This window comes from Megalops cyprinoides, chromosome 8, assembly GCF_013368585.1.
Source record: "Megalops cyprinoides isolate fMegCyp1 chromosome 8, fMegCyp1.pri, whole genome shotgun sequence".
NCBI lineage: Eukaryota > Metazoa > Chordata > Actinopteri > Elopiformes > Megalopidae > Megalops > Megalops cyprinoides.
In genome coordinates this window covers 27387179-27403597 of record NC_050590.1, presented here as the reverse complement: position 1 = coordinate 27403597, position 16419 = coordinate 27387179, and the positions used below count along the sequence as shown (strand labels likewise).

Genomic DNA, 16419 nt, shown 5'->3' with positions numbered 1-16419 from the left:
CTCTTTGAGTCCAGACAACTCCAACAGTTCATCACATGACCTTGGATGGTCATCAGGGTAGCATTTGTCCCCTGTAGTCAGAATCTTGTTTTTCTTTTTAACATTTTAATTACATATCATCATCATCATCATCATCATCATCATCATTATCCTTCGGCCGCAGCTGAGATCAAAGTGACTTGAAGCCTCCAGGCATCCCTATCCATCATCAGTCTGGCCAGATCGTCCACTGGCAGCTGAAGGTCTCTGGCAATGGCAACGGTGCAGTTGAGAGGTCTCCTACCCCTGTTATAGCAGGGAAGCCTAAAGATCTGAGACAACATGTTCTTTAGCCCACAAGCAGTGTCCAGCAACTTCATCTCTGCATTGTGCTATGATGGTAGAAATTGGTGGTAAGTCACCGTAGATTTCATGCTTCCTTCGATGTTCTCGCCAAGATATGTTCTTGACCATCATGAGATGTTTTGTGTAGGTGCCATCAAGCTATGACTGAAGATCTTTCTTCATGGTCCATGTTTCCACAACAATTAGATATAAGACTACATCAAATAGAACAGTGTTTTCCAAACCTCTCCTGGAGGACCCCTTGTCCTGCATGTTTTAGATCTCTCCCTGAATCAGCTGTGTTGGAGCGGGGAGAGATCTAAAACATGCACGACAAGGGATCCTCCAGGAGAGGTTTGGGAAACGCTGAAATAGAAGAATGTGTTGTGCTACACCCTCAATAATTAGAGGGAACATTTAAAATTTGAAACTTTAATCACCATCTAGAATACAAAATGAGAGTGAAATGCTGCGATAAGCATGTTTACTAAACTGAAGTAACCACCTGAGGAAGAGGATCAACCACTGCACATTAACATATGGATCAATCCAAAAGAAACACAGACCAATACAGATTATTATGTTATCTTAGCTATGACAATAGTAAGGCTTTCCTATTCAAAGACTTATCAATTCCAAATCTCATTTGCTACAGTAGGTTCACAGACCTCCCTATCCCAGGTAATTTTCATTTTGCCCTCTCCTTACCATTGTACTCACTGCTCCTCTCCCTCCCTGGTCAAACAGAACAAAGCTCCATGTGCTACACATGAGCCAATCCTGCTCTCAACTGCATAAATGCACACTGGGGCAAAGAATATTCCTCATCCAAATTGTCTGATGGGTGCTTGGTTTGTGAGGTAAGGCATTATGAACTCATCTCTTCAAGATGCAGTATCCAATCATCATGTATAAGATGAATTTTAGGTAGTGAGACTTTCCACTCAGGATTTTATTTGATTAGCCAAATGTTTTATGATGATTTTTTTGCCATTGTAGTATTAATGTGATACACATATGTATAGCATTACAGTTTATGTTTGAACAGTATCATACTCTTGCAGTGTATAAACCAATATTCCAAAAGTATATTTAAAAATCATAACATGCTTTCTTTTAACAGCACACACAGATTTTTCTAGGAAGTCTCTGGAATATTATGAGGTCAAGTGAAATACTACAATCAGTTTGGCTACACATGGCCATTATGGTGAAGATTAATTACATAAATGTCTGGAGCAATTACAGAATAGTGGTTAATGTGGACATTACATGGTGGAATGACATAAATAGCAAAAATGTCTCCATATTAAAACCTGTGGGACATACATCATTGTAACGGCCTGTGCATGTTACTTACATAAATGTTGCCCAGATTATGGCTTGATTAATATATCTACAGTAAGTAAGTACTAGACAGGTAACACAATTTCCTTTTTGATTGCTGATATACTACTTTTGTCAGAAACTCACTAAATTGTGTTCACATGTGAATATCAATGTCAGAACCTGACATTTATTCAGAATGACAAAGCTGAACATACAAGTAATTTCTGAAACAATGATTTTGAAGTATGTTCACATTAAAATTAGATGTTTATTACCATTTTGTAATCTGCTACCAATCTGTTCATAACCTACTTTATAAAATAAGTCATACTTAATTAATAATTAGCACTGCAACATTATTGAATTTATCAACTGTTTTCTAACAATATAAATAAGCCATAGCAAAACAGCATGACCTAGCCATTAAACAAGGTAATTTAAATAGCATATACATGAATATTCAGCACAGCTGACAAGGTCCAATGGCTATATTAGCTCAACAGCCCTGTAACCTTCTACTGCCAAATGGTTGAAGCTGAGCATGACTGGGCATCCATAATATTTGGCTGGGATTTCACTTTGGAAAACCAGTATGCCTTTGAAAAATGGTCATGGTAGCAGATTGAAGCAGCTGCCCCTCTGGAATGTCTCGGATTAGAAGTTAAATGGGGGTCCTGACTCACTGTGGTGAAGGAGGATGCCTGTGCCTAGCAGGGGGAAGCTGCCAGTGTCTTGGCATAATGCCGAATCTAGCCATCTAATCACCCCCACATTTAAATGCCTCTCAACCTTACATCATGGTGCAAAAGCTGTCATGCAGACCTCTGTACCTCTTGGACAGCTAACATTGGCTGTGTCTGAGGTGAGTAACCCCCTCTCTGTTAAGGAAGAAAAGACACCATATAAATCCAGCTCATTATTTTAAAGTGTTATTTCAATATCAAAAAGGGCTATTCATCCTCACACCAGAGGTTCCTCTCAGCCTCTTTTAAAACACCGTAATTTGTTTCCCTTCAGGGAAATGCATAGGTAAAGGGAGGGTTGTTTAGCCATTTCACCAATGAATAGTAATTAAACAGATGTTTCAGTGCAGGATATGTGCTTGTAAATGGGAAACTGGGAATAAAAGACACTAATAAATGTGATGTATGTCTTCACTATGCCAGCGGTAAAGAGACGACCGCACTCGGCTGCTGTGTCTTGTTAAGACCCAAAACACAGCCATACAATATATCTCAGCCTCTTACAGACATGCTCCCCCATGGGTGCCTCCAAAGCCATGCACAAATCCACTCTTTACTGGGGAGAAGACAGCAGCCAATGCCTAGAGGAAGTAAATGTATGTGTCTGGCTGTCTGTCAGTCTATAAGTGCACCTGTGTGCATGTGTGTGTGTATGTGTACAGTAGAGTACTCTATCATGTTTGCTGATAGAGCACTCTACTGTTTCCACAGTAACATATCAATGCGAAGGGCCCCCCTCCCCATCATACATGCTCTCTGAAGTCAAAAACCTACAAACCTGTGAAAATGGTTTTCTATTACCACACTGCCAAATTTCATGAGAGGTTAGTGCCTTCACATCTGGAATGATAGATAGGCATCCCTGCCAATTTTTAAGTGGTCTTTGTGGTGTCCAATGTGGCCAGCAGAGATAAAACTTAGGAACAGGAAACTGAGGAAAAAAACTTCCCCCAAGAGCTGGATACTGACGTTGGCATTACAAGAACAGCACATCTCACGTATTGTGGTATTTGTGGGAAACACAGAATCAGATGTAGGCAGAAATACTACCATCATAATTTACACTGTTATTGTTTCAAAGAGATTTACAGGTTACACTTACTCAAATATAGGTGGAGCAATCTATAGCTATTTCACCAGCTCTGTAGTATACAGCTCTCTTGAATTACTTCAAGTGCAGTATATGACAAGTATTCCCACCAGCATATCTTAATTTCCATTTTTTAACAGCACTAATGCCATTTCCTCAAGTCCCCATGTGTCGAGCACCAATTGTACTTGAAATCTAGACAAACCAAGCAGCCAATTTAGACACGGGTCCTACTGGCAACCCTGTATTCCACCGTCTGTCAGCACCCTGCTAGTGATTCTTTGAAACCAGAGACAAAGCAGATATCTGTGCCTTGCATCCTGAGTATATCTCCAACAGTGAGTGAAGAGGGAGTCGTGGAAGGGACCACCTGCCAGGTATTTCCATGGATGGAGGAGCGACTGGCAGGTTATGCCGTGCGTTTGTTCCTGATCATCAAAAAAGCCACACGGTTGGCAGCAGGCTCAACCTGTAGCCTAATCTCCCTCCTTGATGATAGCAGGGGGGTAGGGAGGGGACTGAGAAAGAGGGTAGAGCTTTCATTCTGCCTGGTCAGATTGAGATCTGAGAGCAGGGCTTTAGGCTCCAGCCAGATCCTCTCCTGGTGGACAAAGCTGCACAACTGAGGAATAATGGTTCTGCAGGAGAGTTAACCATTTCCTGATCCCTTGTTTTCATTTTGGTTTTGGGTATTCTGTGTCTGAGGTGGAGGTTCTGAATAGATTTGCTTGATATCAGGGGAAACATCACTATAGACATGTATATTCACTGGCTAACCCTGTCTCAGATTTCAAAAGCAGTTGCCAGTCTTTTGGCTTAGGTGGAATGGGACCCTGAATCTCCTGTCTTGGGCAACCGAATTTCCCTTCAGCCTCAATGCTGAAAGCAAGAGTAAGAGAGCATCTTGCAAAACAGTATGGAGAGAAGAGTGTTTACACATCAATAAACATGCCCAGAAGGAACATTAAAACCAAAGTACCAAATACAGAGTCTTGCCAACTGGCTATTACGGAGCCCTGTACTCCTTAATGGTAATGTAAACGTGCACAGCCCAAAGTAATTTAATCAGTGGACTATTTTAATTAGATAAATGTAAACGTTACCTCCAGGAGGACCATAAACCACTCACCATAATAAAGTTCAGAATAAACTGACCTTGTAGTATGTAGTTGGGCTGCAGTTATTTTTAAAGCATTTACACATTTCACAGTTACACCTTCTGGTCTCCAGGTATGGGTACTGGTACCTGGGTACAATGATGGGCATAATAGTGGATATTGCACCTCCAAGCCTCCCTGCCTTATATAGCTCCGCTCCACTCCATCACAGTCTACACTTGTGCATCAGACATTAATAAGGGTGCATGTTTTTGCGAATGCTAATGAATTAGTCCCTTCCAAAGCTGCTGTTTCTGAAAGGAGAAAATTGCCAGCTGTAATTGACAGCCTGCTGTTAAAATAGGTCAACGTGACAATGTGTTAATATATAGGAGCTCGAGGGAGGCCATTAACCTCGATTGCAAAAACACCTTGGGGAAACGCATCACTCATCAAAATAGCAGCCCTCCTTTCTCATACAAAATAGCTCATAAAAAATTAACAGGCTCATTAATGAATTGAAGGAAAACAACCACGGGCACTTGCAGGTACCCACGAGGTGCTCTGTGACTGTTTTAAACCAAGAACTGTACAGACTCCTACAAGTAATGGAAATGCAAAGCATGGGGTGGGCAGTACAAGACACTTGAACATCTCCCCTCCCTCCTGCATCGACTTGATTTATATTCCATTCAAACAGCTACTGTACGTGTAATTAATTCCCTGCACATAAACAAGACAAGACGCTAATTAGTCGATGCAGATGCGATTGCCTCCATTCTCCAGAAAGTCATTCCCATTCCCCCCGGAGTCTCAAAAATACTTCTCCACAGAAGCGTTTCACTGAAGATGCTTTTATTGGTATTCTGTGCTAGTTGGACTACTAAGCTCTTTCACTGCAACACATATTCATGAATAACAAAACAAAGCACAACATGCAGAGAAGATGGTGCTGTTTATGCTGTCTTGGACAGATGTTTCCTGATACCTTTCATGTAGAATTACCATAATCAGACAGTTCTGGGACATGCGTTTTAAAACTTTTCCTTCTATGAAATGGCCATTTGAACTAGGTCATTTCAATGTACTGAATCTCAACAAGCAAAGGAGCAAACAGTTTTGCAGCCATTTGGGAGGCCAGGCAACGGATAATTACACTGATCGGCAGCTGCTCCGTGACTACTTACACATTCAGGGGTTGCCATGCGGGCCACTGCGCCTTCGCTTTGATGACTGTCAGAACCTCGTCGCCCTGTGGATGACAGACACAAAGACAAACAAAAACAAGTTTCAGTGATTAGGAACAGAAGCAAACTCAACTTGTCAAAGGAATTTACTCTGCAAGTTCAAACATAATTATCACATTCCACTTTGAAATGAGAAAAGGCCTGGCCTTTCAGGCAGGCAGGAAGACAGGCAGGCAGGCTTTAGGCAGCCACAGGGAGATATGTGGAAATAAAGGTGGCGTTTGCTTCTGATGGAGCAACAGTAAAAGCACTTCATATAGCCCGTATAAATATTTCATTAACAGCTCCTGGTGATTAGACCCATAATGTCAGAAAGTCTGCAAGAGGCTCTGGCGAGATAATCAACTCAGCTATTCTGTCTAATGACAGACTGTAGATAAGGCCTCCAATATAGACTGGATGACCTGAGCTTGGATCTTGGAGCTGAGTTTGAATCAAGCTTAGTAAGAACATTTTAGGAAACTAAAGATAAGTGTACCCCCAATGAAAACAGTCATAGTTGAGAAAAGAATTTTCTACATTAAATAAAATTTTTCAGCTGTCATTTGTGCAGGTTTACTTAATTATATTATGTTGCACTTGTGTGTCAGTTTATGACTGGCTCTTGGTGTGGTGAACAGCAGGAATGAACAGCGATTAAACATACAGCTCACATGGCATAGGCATTGTTGTGAAAAGAGCAGATGACAGCACCACCCTCATGTACTGCATACATAATGAATGAACACACGTTACAAAGATCCTCCCAGTTAACCATGTTTTGTACACTTTTGTAATATTTGAGGTGTTTAAATCCTGCAGCATCCTCCTGATACAAAAAAAGAGATCAGCACATCGCAGCAAATGTGTGGAGCCTCTCAACCGGAACGGAGGCCCTCCTGGTGGTCGTCTCAGGAGACACACGGCACCAACATTTCATGGAGATTGATTCTTACATCGAGGAATCTCACAACTCCAGCAGAGAGGAGATCACATTCACCCCAGGGGGAGCATGTCTGTCCCCAGATACTCCAATCCTTTTATTCATGTTCTTCACCAAATGAGAACACATGTGCCTGTAGGATCAGCATAGTCTGGCCCAGCCAAATATGGCCTCACCTACATCCGAAATACTAAATACCCACTCATAATGATTCATTTTGGATGTGTAAGTAGGCAGGGATTATCTGTGGGCTTGGCGGTCAGCATGCAGTCCCCCTTCTGACAGGAAGACATAGTAGACTCTACAGAAGGTTAGTGTTGTCCAGTAACATTTTAATTTAATGAATGTAAATCACACTTCATAAATGAATAATAAATCCATCCATCTGTCTGAATGAATAGGGCTGTTTTGCTGTGTTCATTCATCCACTAGTGAAGTATATTTTACAATCATGGTACGGCCACACATTTCCATTTATTCTCAACTGAAAATTAATGAGATGAGGCATTCAGAAATCATAAATGCAACAGAAGGACCAACACATGAGTAGGAACATCAGTAACCCCCCGTAACCCCCCAATGCTTCACCTAGAGACAAGAACAGTCATGGTTGTGGAACAGTGGAGCACCCCCATCAATTCACCACTGAGCCCATATAATGCATTGCCTCAGTGATGGTGTGTGTGTGTGTGTGTGTGGGGGGGGGGGGGGGGGGGGGGGGGGGATTCACAACACTGAGCCTTCACAGGAGCACTTCCTGGCAGGTCCATCTCCCTTTCCCATTGCAATACCATAATATAAGTCATTTGTAATTGACAGATCCCTGCGAGCCATCCTTTCTCTCCAGAAATAATTGTGTTTTCTCCCCCTAAGTGGTAAATACAGCTGATGCCCCATGCTGTTTTTAATCCATATATTTCCAGTCTGAATGTGGCTCTATATCACTGCAGTAATCACAGCGGAGTATTAAGACAATGAATGGGTGTGCACACTGAGCATCTCTCCATGGCTCCATCATCCCATTAAACAGAATAAAGTCAGATTGTTCATTTCTGGCTGGGCATTTGCTGCTCAAAGCAAAGCTTTCAATGCCCCCCACCCTCTGTTTTCTTTGCTATCCCAACAACACTAGACTTAAGGAATAAGGAATGTACCACTTCAAATTCATCGTTTATCACAATAGATGTTGAATGAATGGTCTTCTTTAAAACTTATAGTGCCTCTTGCTCTTGCAATCCTTTCTGTGAGCCAACATTGTGGTTAATTAATTATTACAAAGCTATTATAATAAGAATTGGCTTTAACTGAATCCAAGTACATTCCATTTGCAAACTTGAGTTGAAAAGTCTTTACTGAGAAAGATCATCTTAAGCAAAGCATCTGCTCCAAAAGTGGTGTCACCTACTGGTGCCCAGCCATGTCCTTGGAAAGCCCCAAGGCTCACCACATCATCAAGATTATTCTCCCCATGGTTGGCTGACACTTCTGCAGTTGGTTTGAAAGTATCCACCACACTAAGCCTTTGAAAGGAAAACATGTTAAAACTTGGAGCACCTCTAGGCTCATCTGCTTTTGACCTAATTTAATCAGGCCACACCTCAGTCTCCGGTGAAAGAAACAATCCATTTGTTTCCATTTCCAAATTCTGTATGAATGGTGCAGAACACACACTTTCGCATCCAGACTACACCACCATAGATCATGATATGCTGTCCTTTTTTTGTTGTCTTTGCCATCTCTTATCTAGTTATTGACATTGTTCTATGCTCCTGCTCATGCTTGCTTACTAAAAATGGATTTACTTTTTTTTTTTAAACATGTGTGGTTTAGCTCTCAAAGGACATGTCTCAGTCTTGACAAATTCTATATGATCTATGATTTTCTCTCTGTTTTTTTTTTTTTCTGGGCACAGTAAATGCCAGATGTGAAATGAAACGTCAGGAAGTGAAGTTGATGAAGTGTGCCTTCTCCATAGCAGTCCTTAAGGAGTTCATGTATACACAATACAGGCAGAATTTACACCCGCCATCGCTCTACCATTGCCCACCTCTCAGCCATATATCTTTCAGATATTACACTACCAACACTGCAGGGGTACATCATACCAAGTCCAAAAAGAGCCTGCTCCACTCCAGAGGTTATTTTTTTGTGTGTGCCTCCACGTGGTTTCCAAATTAGCCTTATTTCTCAAACGGGCTCTTGAAAAGTCAGAGCGTGTGGATTTCAATACAAAAAACGTCCATTCCCTTACGAGGATTAAATATAACTAGGCCTGTTCAAACTAATGTAAGCCTCAGAGCTGGTCATTATATTCCATTACACACATCTCCACAGCTATCCGCTCTGAATCTATGCTGCAAACACATATGAATCCAAGAGCTGCTTTAAAATCACTTAGTGGAAACAGATTGGATTTTTGCAAGCATCATCAGCCATTGTGCTTCACTACATTTTAGCATGGTCCTGAGGCATTATAAAATCCATTTTATTCAATTGAGTCAAGAGCAATCCATTTTATGAAGTAATCCTCAAACAAGTAGGTATCTGCTCATAAGTGTATATAAAACACATTCATATCAACATTTGCTGCTGCTGCATAAATGCATATTCCAATGGGGAACAATGCTACGTAAGAGAAAGGAATGGCCTTTTACCACAAATGACTCTTTTCAGTACAAATCTTTATAAAGGTCTCATCTATATCATTTGCAGTTTGCCTTTCCTTCAGTTTAAGTAATTGAGCATTGTTGGCTGTTTTTTTTTCATAAAGTATCTACTTTGCAATTCTTCACATTTCGTGTTTTCAATCATATTACTATGTAAGAATATAAAAAGTTGTAAATCCCCTGCATGTGCTCCCTTCAAACCCCATTCAATTACATAGGAACTTCGCACCCCATGTGGACTTGACCAGTGACCTATGTGTCATAACAGTGATGTGAAATGTTCACCGTGCTTTTTTGACTTTTTGTGCATTGTAAAGCCATTATTAAACATAATTTAAAATCAAGAAATGTTTTATTGAGGTCAGAACCACCTGAAATACATTATTACCCAGGATTCTACAGCCTTAAATTCTGCTCCACAGGAGAAATGCCTGTTGGTGGACTGTGATTAGTACATTTACATTTAGTTGCTTAGCAGAAGCTCTTATCTAGGACACATACAATCTTTACACATTACCCATTTATACTGTATGGTATTTGCTGAGCCAATTCTGTGTTAAGCACCTTGGTCAAGGGTACAACTGCTGTGCCCCAGCAGGGCATAAAAATGCCAACCTTTGGTTTACAAGTCTTGCTCCTTACCAATACACCACACTGTTGCCCTATTAGCATTGCTAACCACAGGAACACAGTATAAGTTTCTACCCAGGAACAGACTTGTGTTTGATATTCATTTGCTTAAGAGGTGCTCCTTAGTACATATTATTCAATATACAACCGAGTAGTTATGGAAGCAATTCAGGTTAAGTACCTTGTTCAAGGGTACAACAGCAGTGACTCACTGGGAAATTGAACTTGCAATCTTCAGGTCACAAGTCCAGGTCTTTAACCGTAATGTCACACTGTGTAAAAGCATCTACAATGACAGCTGAGGCACAGGTGTACTCAATGAGTTTGAAAACAGAATTCTAGTTTTGCAGGAGGAGAAGATTCAATTAAAAGAAAATGGGTTAAATATGAAAAAACTTAAGTGTGCTAAAATCGTGGGACTAAAGCTCATTAATGAAGATAAATGTAATTAGGAAAAGCAAAAATAGCAGTTTGATAATCACAAGGGGCTGCAGAAATCTTTAATTTGCTGTCAGCTTTCCTAGGCATGTTTAATACTGTTGGACTGACAGATGAGATGACTTATTTAGTATATAAGTGAATATGCAGTTTGCAAGATAATAGTAGGGCCTCTGATTTTTTGCTTCTCTTAAAATGTTCCTTCTGACACTTTATTCTACAATGTTTATTATGCAAATATCTGTTTCTTGACATTCTGTTTGTTTGTCTGTCCTGCTTGCTGTTTTCACAGGTTTGCATAGCTTTCTGTGACTGCTCAAATTATAATAATGACCTTGAAGTAATTATCACGTCTAACAAGCAAGTAAGAATTTAGTAGGTTGTTACAACTGCCAACATTTTTTGAAGAGCAACAACACTATAAGAGGCAGGCTAACATTTCATGAATTGAAAATAGTTTTGTGCAGAGAACAGTTAACCTTGTCTGAAAAAGCAGGGAATTAATTAAATGCCATTTGCAGCGCTGTGGTTTTCTGTGACGTTTTGTTTGTTCTATTCATTCTATCAGACACAGTCTCCCATGAAGACATAAGAAAATCAGACACAGTCTCCCATGACTCACACAGGCTGACTGTTAGCTACTGTTTTTTGTCCCCTATGGTAAGGCTGGTGGTAGAATTGGTAATTTCAGGAATGTGTCTTATTAAGGTAAAGGCGCACCATTTGTGGGCATGATCATAAAAGGTGGGAGGAAGATGAAAAAACAGCAGTTGAGCCGGGAGCTTGAGGAGCTGTCAGACGGAGGACCTTGTGTTTTACATTTCATACGGCCAAGTCATTTCAAGGCCCTTGCAGGGTGGAGAGGGTGGCAATGAGATCCAGATGAAAAAAGACAGGGGAGAGCGTTTCTGGCACTACAGCCAGGGTGCTTCTCTGCTCTCTGATGCGCACAGGAAGAGTGCTCCTCTAAGCGCTCTGCCAGACACTTACTTTTACTTACACTGTAGTCATGTGACCTTGTCCTGCACCTTCAAAGGCGCCTTTACAAACTGAAGCATTTTCATTTCAATCTCACAACACCCATCTCTCCGGCTCATCTGTTTGAGTAATAAGTACATTATCAGCCGTCATATCAGGCAGAAGCCTCTAACGGGCTGCTCAGTACAAGTGCAGTGTGTGAGGGTCAGTGTGGCCAGTCCACATTGATGACATGGACCCTAGGGCGAGGCACCCTAATGTCACTTCAGTTAGGACACAAATGGCTGTGCTTAACACTAGTCAACAGTGCACACCAGGAAACCCTATCATCCTGAGCTTAGAGCTCGCATTTTGTTAGCTGTGATGTTTTACCAGTTTTTTTTTTTTTTTCAAAGAGCAACTGTACTGGTTCTTGATGACCAACTTTCTGCCAGTCTCCATCTAACCCGCATCCCGTGACCATAACATCCAAACTGTTTTGAGATGAGTGCTGACACTTGATTGATTTCCCTGCCGCAGCGGTCAGGCCAGATGCTGCCCCAGGCTGGATTATTGAGGCTGTGCTTCATGGTCAAACATCGCCCAGGGGCCTCGCCACCTCCACCGGAGAGCATGAGCAAACAGTGCCATTTCAGCCACTCCGCCATCTTGATAACAGCCCACAATCCTCCTGCACACGGGCAGCCTGTGCCAAACAGCAATTGTATTACACTTGCCAGAGGATCTTGGCACAGCAGGAGGAAATATTGTCTCAAAGGCTAAACCTAATAATGCAAAATGAGTGCGGAGCTCCGGGGCGATAGTTGCAATGAAACAAAGAACACTGTCAGTTTGAGTCTGAGGACAGTCGTGATGACGTGTGGTGACAGACGATGAGATGTCTGCTCATGTTTTAACTCTGAGGGAGAAGGGTGGTGGCACACAGTGTTTGGGTGTCTTTAAATGTCAGTAAAAAAGAAAGATGAATTAGATTTGACAGAAAGTATTGCTTATAATACTGGGCTCCATCATGCTGCATCACTACTGTTATGATCGCTACCAGAATGAATCTGTATTATGCAAAAATAACCCTCTGCTGAAAAACATCAGGTATACGCACACACACACACACACACACACACATGGCTCAGTCATCAAGACATTTGCTTTGAACACAGGCTGAACTGTATGGCTTGGGTCTGACACCAGCCATTTGTCGTCAATGACTGGGTCAGGAGCAGAATGAATTGTCTCCATTCTGTCAGGGATACGGGTAGATACCAACACCTCTCCTCCAAGAAATTGCACCCACCATCCTTCCATACCTCTCTCATGTAATTAACTCATCACTAACCTCTGGAATTGTCCCTGAATCCCTTAAGTAGGCAAGGGTCCACCCACTAATTAAAAAACCCTGAACCCCTCTCTAGTCAACAACTATAGGCTGGTCTCCCTACTCCCATACCTCTCTAAAGCTATAGAATGTGCCGTGTCTAACCAAATCTCCAACTTTCTCACTGTTAACAACTTACTTAACCCTAACCAGTCTGGTTTCAAAGCCAATCACTCCACGGAAACTGCCCTCATTGCTGTAACTAACGCACTTCAAGCTGCAACAGCTGCAGCAGCAACAGCAGCTCTCTTCTGTCCTTATCTTCCTAGATCTATCAGCTGCCTTCAACACTGTCAACCACCAAATCCTACTGTCTGAGCTGTCGGCCCTGGGAATCACTGGAACGGCCCTGGAATGATTCTTCTCCTACATCAGTGGCTGCTCCTACCAAATCTCCTGACAGGGCTCCACCTCTCCAAGTGTTCTGGTGTAGAGAGAGGACAGGAGTGGTCCCAACAACAGATCTAACAGCACATGGCCTGTCGTATCATTCATATGCAGATGATACCCAACTGTTCATTTCCTTCTCTCCTGAGATGGACATTACTCCTAAAGCATCATGCAGTATGTCTCACTGACATCTTGGGCTGGATGAACAAGCAACAGACTGAGCAACAGACTGTCAAACTGAACAATGACAAGTTTGAGTCTACGTCCCAGCATACATCACCCCTCTGTGCAACCTCTCAATTAGCGTTGACAACGCAAAGGTAATGGAAACCACAGCTGCCAAAAACCCAGGGGTAATTTTGGACAGCAATCTATCTTTCAAAGAGCATATTGCAGCCACTACCAGGATCTGCAGATTCCTGTTATTCAACATTAGGAAGATCAGATCTTACCTCCTGAATACACAGCTCAGGTGGTCATCCCGACTCTCAACCTGTCATATATAGACTATTGCAACTCGCTGCTTTCTGGCCTCCCGGTGTATCTCATCTGACCACCGCAGCTTATCCAGAATGCAGCAGCCTGACTGACAGCCAACCTCCCCAAGCAGGCACATGCAACACCTCTCTTTGAGTCCCTCCAATGGCTACTGGCTGCAGCAAGGATCAAGTTCAAGACCTTGCTACTAAACTTTAAGGGACTTAACAGATCAGCCCCCCCAATACATACAGGACATAATCAAGGCCTATAAGCCAGCAAGAGTGCTGCACTCTGCTACCTTGGGTTACCTCTGTGTCCCAAAATACAAAGGCAGCATCTCTCGGAACCGCCTCTTCTAAGTACTGGCTCCCCACTGGTGGAATGAGCTTCCTGCCAAGATTCGGACAACAGACTCCCTGGGCAGTGTTGTGCATGAACACGTTAAAAAAGCGCGTTCATTGAACATGCTCATTTTTTCGGTGAATGGTGAACTTGAACGTATCTGTTTGCAACTAAAGAACGTGAACTTGAGCTTGTTCAGGTTTGCGTGAGATTTGGAATTCTTGGGTGTGTTAAAGTTACTGCTTTATGAATAAACACGGACAGCGTTATTCCATACTTGAGACATATTTATTAGTGCGACTCATCAGCTAGACAGCTCAACAGTTCGCAACCAACTGCCCATATCCTGCATAACAATCACTGTGCATGTAGACGTACACATAAAATAGTCCCTGGACAATACTCTTATATGACAGGGTACATGGTGCACTGTAAACACTGGCTAACTTAAACAATTTTTGCAAAATGGCTAGTCCAAGTGGTGGCGAGTAACAATAGAATTTACTTTGTGATTTGAACTTTTTATTACTTTATTTGCTTTTGCACTTCCACTTGTGAAATACATAACTTATGAATGTACAAGTATACACAACCAGTGGGAAGTGGCAATGATTGGGGGCTGGGGATGGATGGGTAGGAGGAGGTTCTACTGAAAAAGATAAGCTCAGAGCAGCTCATTTAAAAAAATGGAAGAAATTTCAAAATTCAAAATTGTGAACTATGAACGTGACCTTATCCATTTTAATCTGTGTGAACTGAACTTTGAGCTAGCTCTTGTGAAGTGTGAACTTGTACAACACTGTCCCTGGGTGCCTTCAAGAGAAAACTTAAAACTCATCTTTCAACCTGTATCTCTAGTCTACCCTCCTCTCTATCTATCTCTATCTATCCTATCTATCCCTTTAAAAAAAAAAACTCTTCACTAGCTTAGCACTTAACTTAGTATCTTACTGACCTCTTGCAGTACTTCTCGATAACTACTCAGCATAGTGATGCACTTATTTGGAAGTCGCTCTGGGTAAGAGCGCCTGCTAACTGAAGTAATGTAATGTAATGGGTGAAGAGAGCAGCCAGTGATGTCTTCATCTCACCACTGTCAGACGCCCTGTGATTTGTCAGGCACCTGACAGTTGCATGGATGACATCAATGGAGTAGTGTCTATCTTCCAATGAGCACCCACTTCTCTGAAGCACACTGCAGTGCAAAAAATAGCCTTTGGCTATGTATGAGATGTTGGATTGCATTAATATTGCTGTAGCACTCCTGTGCAAATGTAGCAGTGGTGATGTGAGACAAACCTACTGTACAACTGGTGATTCCAACACAGGATTGCAAAAGGGGAAACAGGTACACCAAGGCAAAACATGTTTGTCGAGTGCTGTTTAGCTTTTATTTGTACAGTAATGGGTTTGCATTTAGAGCAATAATGGTTTTTATGCTTTCATTCAGCAAAATGTCTCTACAGCGGGATTGGGTTCACAAAATCCAAAACGCAACCCATCAAGAGAGATGTCTGCCTTTCACACAGTGAACAATAGACAAATACATACATACAATATGCTACACCATATTAAAACAACCAGAGGGGTTTGGGGACAGGAGAGGAGATAGTCTATGCAACTGGAATAGCAGAGGACCTGCAGCTTTGTGTGGTGTTCCTGAGAGCATGTTATTATATTTCTGTTTCCACATCGCTCAGTAAGAAAGAGGCAGATGACGGAACTGTGATCCTTTAGTCCTCTAGGAAAAAATTCCCTTCAATCAAGAAGGTCTCCAGATACAGCAAGGCATCTCTGCTATACTCCCAACACTGGAGATGAACACACTGGTGAGAGGAAGTTTTTTTTGTACAGTGCATTTTTTGGAATTACTTTACAGTCAGAACATACCTATTCACACTTTCTATATTCATTCTTTCAAATATTACAGGTTTAACAATGCACTTTGTTAATTGGACACACTAGGGGATTTCTGTCTCTGAGAAATCTGTTTTAACAATCATATTCATGAGCTAAAGTTTTTAATATCTGCAGTGGCATTATAATTTTAATCCCTATATGAGATTTCTGATGGAAAGAGCTTATGAGACACTGTTCCTAATTGGTCATACTTCCAGCAAAGTTCTTGTTATTTCACCATCTCAGTTTGTCACATAATATCCAGACAACCAGCGGAGGATCTCACTAAATCCAAATCCTTTCTGTGGATTGTTATAGGCAACTGATTTCACACCAATTAAAAGGATACAACTTTAAAAAAATGTTAGAAAGCAGAAACTAATGAGTTAGAAACTAGCATTGTTCACACAGTCTTAATGGAGCACAAACATTTATGCAGCAATTTCAAGAGTTTCTGAAAGGTGTCCTGTGT

The 16419-nt window shown here is 41.6% G+C and overlaps 1 protein-coding gene across 1 annotated transcript in view; it reads right to left on the bottom strand.

Moving 5' to 3' along the window:
- LOC118781896 (spondin-1-like) overlaps positions 1 to 16419 on the bottom strand; it is a 91257-nt gene that overhangs the window by 16757 nt on the left and 58081 nt on the right. The window contains exon 7 of the mRNA XM_036535033.1: positions 5771 to 5835. Within this exon, the coding sequence (XP_036390926.1) occupies positions 5771 to 5835 (65 nt within the window). The remainder of the gene's footprint in view (positions 1 to 5770; positions 5836 to 16419) is intronic.